Source organism: Electrophorus electricus, chromosome 9, assembly GCF_041902795.1.
Source record: "Electrophorus electricus isolate QZ-2024a chromosome 9, ASM4190279v1, whole genome shotgun sequence".
NCBI lineage: Eukaryota > Metazoa > Chordata > Actinopteri > Gymnotiformes > Gymnotidae > Electrophorus > Electrophorus electricus.
The window spans coordinates 8542172-8552700 of NC_137505.1; the positions used below are offsets into that span (position 1 = coordinate 8542172).

General features: G+C 42.3%; 1 protein-coding gene across 3 annotated transcripts; it reads right to left on the minus strand.

The window, feature by feature from the left end:
• Positions 1-2720: 2720 nt before the first annotated feature.
• fancb (FA complementation group B) lies at positions 2721-10495 on the minus strand. 3 transcript variants are annotated; one of them, XM_035523040.2, is made up of 9 exons: positions 10463-10495; positions 9162-10140; positions 7099-7254; positions 6685-6777; positions 6250-6378; positions 5771-5937; positions 4004-4380; positions 3675-3915; positions 2721-3431 (listed from the first exon to the last, which is right to left on the minus strand). In XM_035523040.2, the coding sequence occupies exons 2-9, from the start codon at positions 10062-10064 to the stop codon at positions 3029-3031; spliced, it is 2469 nt and encodes an 822-aa protein (XP_035378933.2). In that variant the 5' UTR covers positions 10065-10140; positions 10463-10495; the 3' UTR covers positions 2721-3028. The 3 variants fall into 3 exon arrangements, with proteins under 3 accessions (XP_035378933.2, XP_026884045.3, XP_081576608.1); XM_027028244.3 differs by having other exon boundaries at positions 5771-6378; XM_081720482.1 differs by lacking the exon at positions 10463-10495 and having other exon boundaries at positions 5771-6378; positions 9162-10456.
• Positions 10496-10529: the final 34 nt, after the last annotated feature.

Below are 10529 nucleotides of genomic sequence, written 5' to 3' on the forward strand. Positions count from 1 at the left end.
CTCAATACACCCACACACACACACACACAACCACAACAATTAGTAAACCACTGTAGCCTCTACCATTTGTTTGATCTCTACTTTTTAAAACCCCTTCTGCATAATCAGCACTGCACAAGGCAGCACACTGGCCTGAACTGTTTTTAAAGAAATAAAAATCCTCATAATTTAGGCCTCAAGGCAGGATAGTCTGGAAGATATTGCTGTTTCCATGGTAACACCCCAGCAACCAGCCAGTGAGGAAACATGCATAAGAGTAAAAATAAATACATATAATTACAAAGTTATTATTGTTATCGATAATATTATTTTACGTTTTTTTAAATGACAAATACTAAAAAAAGTAAAATCTCACAAAATAAAGTACAAAGAAAGAATATAACAGATGCAACAGGGTCCAAATACGAATAATAATCTCATGCAAAGTGGAGAGTTAAAGAAAGGAGATGATTAATTATTTACTCCAGAGGGATCCCACATCCCCATCAGTAAATAACATATCAGGTGCTGAATTGCACAAATTGGTGTACAAATGGTACACAGAAGCCATGGTTTGGTTCACGCAGGTTTACAAGCATGAGTTCTGAACAATGGGGGAAAAAGCAATAAAACCACATGCATAAAGCTGGGAATCTTCACATTGATTCTGGAGACAGTAGCGCAAGTTACAGCCTCTAGTACATTAAGCACATAGGTGATGGATTTATGTAGGGCTGATGAACAACAAAAAAAACCATAAGACCAGCTACAGTCAGCTACAAAACTGACAAGTACAAAATACAAATGTTGTATGCTGGGAAATTGCAAAAATGAAAAATAACCATCCATTAACACCTGTCCTAAATGCTGCATTGTTTAATGCAAAAGTAGTTTTTAGTTTGCTTTTTAAGTAACATTAATCAGTTGGGTTCCTCCGTTAGTTTCATTTCGGACAATTGTAATAGACATTTAGATTATGTAATTTCTTTAATATCGAAGTTATACAGTCTTCAGGACCATTCTCTGACACTGAGACAGAGTTATCCATAATTCTGTCACATTGCTCAAACATTACATCTTTCAGTAAAACTGGTTCAGGTTTCAGGGCTGTTGTACTGCAGCAGCACCTCTCCCAGGTCCTAGTGCCCCTTCAATCAATTGATTGTGACTTTGGACACACACGGCATGCTTGAATAAGATGGAATGAATGGGAACTATTGATTTAAACGAATAATGCATGCTAATTGGGTGGTGGGGGTGGTGGTAAAGAACATTTAAGTGGGGCTAAAACAGGCCTAATGACACCCATGATGCTGTTTAATATATGTTAGCCTGTTCGTGTGTTTCTGCACATGAAACTATTACTTATTGTAGGGTATTGTTTGTTACACTGATGTTGACTAACAAACCCCAGTATTTATTGTTAATTGCACTTATAATTGTCGAAGATGATGTATTTTGTACTTATATTTCTACAGTATTCTAGTTTATTGGTATACTGGACTCTAACCTTCTCTACTGGCTAGGATGTATTGTATAGGTAAATGACAAAGCACTTTTGTAAGTCACTCTGGCTAAGAGTGTCTGCTAAATGCAGCAAGCATAAACAACCTCATCTATTCATCACTTGCTGTGCATTGCTGTTGTAGTTTGTTCACCAGACATTTTTGCACAATGCTAATTTGAAACAAGCAGGCAGGTCTTCTAGCTACTGTGTATCATTTGCATTCCAACACCCACGAGCCTTGTTATGTTACAAGTTTGTTAATTGTGCTGTTGTGCTTCAAGGTTTTGTTTTACAGGCTTCCCATATGAGGGTGCTGTGAAAGAAACCAGTGAGATGCGCAAATATGACTCATCTATACAATGTGGGCGATCTCATTGGCCAACAGGGAAATCAATTTCTCTTTAAATACATGTTTTTTATGTGTTGGTGCCTTGTGGAGTCTTGGTCAGTAGTTGCCAAATGGCCATGGCAGATGTAGCTCTGTAGCGCTCCGAGTTTGTACATCGCTGTCAGTTGTAGGCTTTCTTTGAGAAATGGCTGTTATGAATCATCTGAGGAGTCCAAGTATAATTTTAAGTCAGCCATATCCTAGAGAAAGGAGGGCAAAATGAAGAATAGAGTAATTACCTGCAGGACAGCTATACCTCCTTCAGCGCCCACCTCAACTATCCTCCAGGTCAATTCTACCACCAAAGCATGCAGAAGCCTGTCCGATGGTTTCTTTGGCCAAAGCTACTAGATGCCTTTTCCAGCCAGCACTGTTTTAAGGTTGCATTGAGTTACTCAGAAGTGCTAGTTCTGCTCTGCCTCATTTCAAGCCTTTCACAAAGAAAACTTAATCTGTACCACAGTAAAGCAGTCGACCACTGAGGTTGACCATAACGGTTCACTCCTGACACAGAAAAGCCGAATTGACAGGGTCTCCTGCTCACAGGCCAGGGGCAGCTTTAAGTGTTTTCAAGGAAAACGACACCAAAATATCCTGTGAAGCTCCGGGGAGACAGCAAAGCTTTCCTTCCCCTCCCCCAACCCCAGCCTTCACAAACATGCTCCCTGCACACAAGACAAAACAACCATTCAAAAAGATTGGACTTTACAGCTCTCCAAGGTAAACAAGAGCTGCGTTCTGTCTCACTAAATTCAGCCCTAGAGACAGACAAGATTATCACATTTTAATAATGTAGGTGATCTGCATTTTAATAATGCATTTCCCATTACTAATAAAGACAAAATAGCAGGCTTATGATTTATTTAAACTTCAGAAATATAGCATAGTCCTTATTTATTAAACTTACAAATCAGGAAAAAATTACCTTAGTCAATACACCTTTTTTGAAAAAATTATAAATTCAGATTACCAGTTTTCTGTAGTTAAAAAAATATATATTGTAATAGTACTTGTATTAAACATTAACTGCACAATCTACAAATACAGTGAAAAGATTACAGACTGCAACAGAAGAGATAAGCATAACTGTGACCATACTGAGTCAAATCAAGGCAAGTGGCACCTTCTCTACCCAGTGCCAGCTGGTCATTAGCTTACTGAGCCCTGACAGCCTGCGCCTGCACCAGGGCACTGATGTCCCCATCCAGTTGTGACTGAATCATCTTCTCCACCAGGCTGCGGTAGTGCTCAGCGTTCACCAGGGGGCGCTGCCTCCTCCTGCTCCTCTCACGCTCACTCTGCCATTCCTCCCTCTGACTTTGCAGTTGTTCCAGGCAGGTGGGATCCCACCTTCCCCCACCATCAAATCCCTCCACATCATCCTCCTGGAGTAGAGAGGCCACACCGTCTGTTATTGTCTGCATCTCCATATCCAGACGGAGGACAAGGTCCTGGCCGGTCCCTTGCGGAGCTGGTGTGGGAAGAAGCTCAATGTGATGGGAGGCAGGTAGAAAGTTACGGAGGGAGTCCAAAAACTGCAGCATGCTCAACTTGTCGCTGCAAAGACAAAAGCAACACAAAGGCAATTAATGTAGCATCTGTCAAACCAAGAAAAAGCTCTCCTATAAGAAACACTGGATATGGTTATTAAAACCTTGGTTTTAGTATAAATAAAACACAATAGAAAGCTTCTTTTGGTCTAAATGGCATTTGATTTAGTTAAAATGTCCAAAGTAGTACAGACAGAGGCACAGGCTGCAATCCCTTAGGGTGGCACATGGGTTAATGCCACTTCCTCACCTGCAGTGAATACCCAGCAGCCCCTGGAAGGGCCCACAGACCTGCCAGTGGAAAAGTCTAGGAGCAGAGGACCCTGTGCAGCAGTTCAGCAGATACTGGGGATTGGCCTCCACGTGCTTGGCCCCGAGCCTCTCCTTCAGCCACGCCCCCACGTCCACGACCGTGTGCCCAGAGCTGTTGATCTCCAGAAGCCAGGAGTCTAACACTGCCAGCAGGCACATGAGATCTTCTCTGGCCTTATCTGAACAAAGACACCAGGGATTTTTGGTTTGCTTTTGATTCAGAGTTTTACAGTATTGTCATCTGAGGCCAGTATAATTTCACATTACCCGAGTCAGCACTGCAGTCCTTAAGAAGTGATGGGTGGAGCTTCCCCTGAAGCACCTCCTTCATGTCCAGATTCACCAGGTAACACGGGTGCCCTGCATGTTCTGTTCCGCTGGAGGGACAGTGGACCCAGATGGAGCAGGTGACTGTAGCAAAGTTGAGCAGTGGGATGACCTCAGTGACAGTGAGCAGGACCTGCTGCCGGGGCTGATGGGCATCCAGTCCACCAGGAGGCCTGCTTCTCTTAGCAGCTGGAGGCCCCCTGGGAGCGGAAGGCTGGGGGTACCAAAGGGTCTTACTCCAGCTCTGAACTACAGCAGGGGCCGTTCCACCACCACACGGCTCCCACAGAATGGAACCAGTCACCTTCTTTTCCACTCTGGAGAGCAGATCGAAAGTGAACACGACATAAGAGTGACGGCCATGCTAAAGTAAGATCCTAAATAAGGACGTGCCCACAACTTGAGAAAATAGTGACAATTCCAATGGCAGAACAGCCAGGACAGGGAAGCTGTTCCTGGACACCATTCTGTTTTTGGATGACAGGTTTGAGGCACTTTAGTTCTATAGTTTAAAATAAAGCATGGCAGAGCTAAGGGTTGTTACATGCTCTTTCTGAGAGATTGGGGGAAAGGCTATTTTAGAGTCCGTTCCTATAGAAACCAGGCTAGCATGCCACTGTGAAAGTTTTTTTAAAGATAAACTTCTGAAACAGAATTGAAAACAAAGTGCATAACTTTCAAAACTCATAATGCAACTCATTGACAAGCACATTGGTACACAAAGCCCGCCTCACAAAGCATTTGGCTAAAAGACCTGTATTTCAGTTAAGTACATAATCTGAACAAGCAGTCACTGTGTATAAAAAGTTGCCTAGTAGCAAATCTGTGGCCAGTGTTCACATCTACACAAACCACACCACCAAATAAAAACAGCAGAGCAGTATTGCAGTGTTCCAGTGGATATCCATCTTAACCCTAACCTTAAAGAAGTGCCTAAAAACATTGAGGAAGAAGTGAAACCAACAGCAATTGGTGCTAAGGGGAGGTATGCACATGACCAGATAAATTAGTACAGCACATAATTTGTGTAACGGTTAGGCTTAGGGTTAAGATACGGCGAAGCAGTGAAACTGAAGATGTGAGGGTGTGATGTAATGTGTTCACTCATGGTTGGTTTATAATCATATTATTTCTCTCAACCCAACATTAATAATGACATTGTAATGGCTTGAGTGCTGAACAAGTTGAAGTATCAGAAACAGTAGTGTCGCTGTTTTCACAAATCATTGCCAGTGCTGGAATGAGAATGGTTTACCACCCAAATAATACCCAGTCAACAGTCGAGCTAAAGGTCTAAAGGCTAGATGCTAGGCGACAGGCACTGTGAAAATGTATGCTGTCATAATTCGGATGAGTAATGGGTAATCCATTACCTTCAGGACCACATCAGCCTGCTACAACAGTCTACATTTATAACATACCTAGTCTCAGAACCCAAAACCCCTGACAATCTCACATTATATGACTTAAATGAAATATTAAAAGCAAGTTTCTAGAAAGTAGCCAAATAACTTCATCTGCATATGCCAAATTGCCAAAAGAATTCACAATATTTTCAAAATTGAGGCAAGGTGTAACTGTGACAGTCAGCTGTTGGACTTTACATTCTTTGGTTTAGCTGTGTTGCTGAGACTGCCAGAGACCTGCCTGAGAGTGCAAAATATTTATTATTCCATTTTATTTTGTCTCTTAGTACGAGAAACATACACGTCAGTAGCTGGTGTCAGAAGAAGCCCAAAGACAAGGCTATTGCCAACCACTCTGTACCACACCCTCTGCACCAGAGAACATTCCTCCACCACAGTCTGCATCTGCTTGTTTAGAACATGCATCTCTTCCTCACCGTCTTCATCCCAGAGAGACACCAGCCCCTCCTGAGAAACATTTAAAGATGACAAGTAGTGACAGTGATACTGGCTGATCGTTATCAGTAAAGATCTAAGTAAACTAAACTTAGTTAAAGAGTGTGCAGCATTCAAGTCTATACTTGTAGTAATTATTTTAATTGTCACAAAGCAGATTTGAGGAGAAGCAGGTCTTGGTATTCTAATAGTATCTGACATCACATTCCCAGATACATGGCCAAAATAATCCCTGCTATTATCCATGGACTGTAGGTAAACTATATATTTAAGACATTTAGGATATGTAAAATATGTAAGATGCAGGATTTCAACCACAAGGACCTGCTGCGGAGTGCTTGGGAGATGTTCCCTGTCCGACACCAGGTCAGCAAGAGCTCTAATAGACTGCTGGAGAACCTGATCCTTAACACTCAGATCTCTCTGGAGCTCCTGTAGGAAGGCCAGGCCACTCTGAAAGGTCAAGTACAAACAGGTCTGAAAAACTCATGCCTCCAGGTAGAGTACTATATGACCACATACATGTTTGATATATATACATTTTCATATCATCCTTAAGCACTGACTATGTCACATACTGTTTTCGGTTTCTTGACTTTAATGGCCTAGTTTTTTCTCCAGGTGTTGGCACGCTTCACAGTGGATGGGTTAGTCTAACTCCAACCCTTTTAATGACATTTCATTCAATCTTTTCTCCCTTGGCAAAGCCAGTCAGAGATTGGTTCATAAGTTTCTGTAAGAGATGTGGACTCAGGCTACCTGCAGTCTAGAGTCTAAAGCTTGCACAGTGAGAAGGACATTATCCTGGGATGGGTTGCCCGGATTTATGGCTTCTTCATCTGTTCTTCCGCACTATAAGAAAAACAGCTGGTGTTATGCAGATCATGGGACATCACTATGAATTATATAGCACAGAGCATTTAACATATTTATATAATGGGAGAATAATGTTTGGTATTATAAGGAGAGTAGCATTAATGTAATATTTCATATATTTTATCACATATAAAATGACATTAAGCCAGATAAAGCACACAGGCCTAGCTGTTCCAGCACACTGTGCACAGGATTTTCCTGCAGCTACAGGACTTTGTTAGGGTCACCCTAACCCTGCAGATAGAGGACTGTTAGGGTCACCCTAACCCTGAACAAATAGGACTGATGGTGACTAACTGAGTAATGGATGCCGCAGAGGTCTGTGAGAAGGAATTCTCCAGGGCACTCTCCCACCAAATCACACTCATCAAACAGCAACAGAATCTGATCTGAACCACAGCCCACGAAGTCGTCCACGAGCAGTGAGGAGACCCCTGTCCAGCATGCAGCGACCTGTAGAGCTCAAATATCAGCATGGACACAAACTGTACACTACAGCCTGGTCTTATAAAACACACAACACAGCGTGAACCACTTGTTTAAGGAATCATATTGGTTAGGGTTAAGGTTAGTAATTATATTGATTCCTTTAAGTGATTAGGATTAGAAATCATACTAACTGTACATGTTTTTAAAGAATCATATTGGTTTAACTCACTGCTGCCAACATAAAAACCACACTTGAAAGAGCCAAAAACTCATAAATACATAGATGTAACCCTAATAGATATTATTACCCTTAATGGCTTACAATAGTGCTGTATTGGTTTAAGGTTAGGATTAGGGGTTAGGGTATATGCTGTATTGTTAGGATGAGGGGGTTAGGGTATATGCTGTAGTTTCCATGGACAAAATCCTTATGCTAATGCATTAGGTCAGAGTCTAATGATTCATGTTAGCCAGAACCCTGCCAATCACACAATTTTGAATCAAGTGCTTAACCCTAGCCAAGTACCTAGTGAACAATGGAGTGCTGCTGGAAGAGGCAGGTCTTCGGTCTACATTTAAAGACTACAAGGGACACGGTGACCCTCACAGTTAATGATAGTTCATTCCAACATCTGAGTGCTCCTACAGAAAAGAGTCTTCAGGCATGCCTTCTCTGTTTCTTGAGGGACCGTGGTCCAAGGCATCCTGTACTTGAAATATGAAGGGTGTGAGATATGATGCAGTGAGACAGGTGCTTTCGAGGGACAGGTCCATTTTTGGCTTTGTAGGCAAACATCAAAATTTTAAATCTGATGCAAGTGAGCACAGGAAGCCAGAAGAGGGAACAGAGCAGCAGTGGAGTGATGTATGTGAATCTGAGTTGTGCATAAACATGGATCAGCTACAAGAGTGTAGTGGGTTTAAGGTAGTAACATGGGCAGAAAATGACAGTCAGTTGTCCAGGACATTGTGCAGGTTTCTTGGACATTCGAACCTCATAATCAGGGTTTTTTCAAAGGTGCAGTGAGCTATCGATACAGGGAGGTCTCACAAGAATTACGGAACAGCTCTAGAGCTAATAGTCGTATTTCAATATCTTAACCTACTGCCAACCCAGATCCATTGTTTGTCTTCAGTGGATCTTCATGGAATAAACAAGCACAGTAAAGCTTTCAGACATGCAATAGCACTCAGCTGCTCTTAAGAGCTGAAGAGTTCTCCTACAGAATACAGCATCAGGGGACAGCGAAGGCAACACACACCAAGCAGATGATTGCACGACCAACACAGAACCCAATCATGCTGCACTCCATCCAAGGTGCACTCCTCAGCTTCCAAGAAAACTTCCCCCTCGTTGTGGTCAAATGCACCAAGAATATCCTCTCGATTGACTTGAAAAAGAAAGGTCGAGTTTTCAGTGCTATGCTGGGGGTGTACTTAAAGGGGGGGGGGGGGGGACATGCTGCTCATTGTAAGCAAACAGCATGATGCAACATGTGGGCTGATGGAGAAATAGAGCAGACACAAGCTGGCTGTTGACAAAAAAAAGCAGGGCCACTACAATACCCAGAGACTCAAATGAACCTTGCCATAAAGAAAAGAATGGTTTTCTTCATTGATGTTACTGATATTTTTGATGTTTAGGGTCATTCTTTTCCAAAACCTAAAAATCAGGCATGTAGCTACTAAAAGCAGTCCGTCCATGTGCAGATATACGTAAAGTGTGAAAATGGTTATAAAGTTAGTATGGTATTAATATAATTATGGCAATGGTTTTATTATATATGACATTTATGAGTTCCAAATCGCTTTAAACAAAACCCACAAACAATCCACAGCCTAGCATATCAGACAGGCACCATAAAAATACTTTTTAATGTAACTGTGCTACACAGAAGTACCTTAAAAGGTGTCTTACACAGATAGCGTACCTTAAATGTATCTTTCCACACCACGCAGACATTGCCATGGTTGAAAATGACAGCAAGCAGACATCTGCTGGCTCCAGTGTAAACTATTTCAATGCTTTTAGGCTCTTCATAAGGGAGAAGACACATATCTTCTGGTAGGCCGTTCACAAAACACAGCAACTGTTTCCTGCAAGTTGCTGCCAGCACAGTAGATTGCATGAGGCCATCCACATCTTCAGCTGACAGCAAGACCATGCACTGGATGAGTGAGCTGTAAGCATCAGGCAAAAGACATGCTCCACTAAACATTTTGCCATCCTCCAAGAAGCACAGGAGAGTTTTTCCTTCAGTGACATTCACCTGCTTTCCCATGTCCTCTGATGCATGCATTCCAGAACCTACAACTACTAATTCTCTTTTCCAAAGTGGTAGCTCTTCACTCAAGATGGCACTCAAAAGAACAGGGACGTTCTTAATCCCACCAGTCTGTGGGGATGTGTAGAAAATAGTTTTTCCATGACTCCATACCAGTGTGGGCCCACTCAGTACTGAGATGTTATCTACCATCTCATAAGGCACCGTGAGCTCTACATGGAGACTTGCAATGCTCAGATTGTTTAAAGAGTAAAGCATGTACTTAAAGCCTTGAGATCCCTTTTTGATCAACCTCAGTAAAACACACGGTACCTTCTGTCTCGTTTTGAGATCCACTGCAGAGGCGCAGTGAACTATGTCAACTTCTCTGGAGCTGTTTTTATACATGATTGTTTTACAGTCCTCATTATTTAAGAAGCTGCCGAGATCTCGTTCGAAAGACATCTTCCAGAATGCAATCTCAGAGCCTGTTGAACTTGAACGTCTGCACTGGAAGAGGAGAAGGTCGCCACGGCATGCCATTATTCGTATATGCCGCTCCGATTCCATCTTCGCCACGCATGTAAGATGACGATTGACACAAGTACTGCGAACTCTGGACCTGCCTGGATATTCAGTTAACGTGCTGCAAAGCAATGGAGTAAGGTTTGAGAAAAATTATGAAGCTAGCTAAGGAAATGCATAACACACTTTAGCCTTCAGAAATGAATCCTGTAGGAATTTATTAACATTGACAAAGATAACTGACGTTTCACTTATTTAAATATGCTATGCTAGCTAACCTACGCTTGCTAACGTTAGCTAGCCCAGTTGTAAAAGGGTAAAAGCTCGCTAGTCAACTTCGTCTTCAGTTTGTACAATCAGATAGCTAACTAGCTGGAATTGTGAAATACGACCAACCCCAAGAAGATAAACTCAAAGCGCGTAACATCTGACACAAAACCTACACGCTAGCCGTTTGTCCCGCCTTCCTGTCGCTGAGAAAGCCCCGTATGAAAGATTGCGTCATGGGGT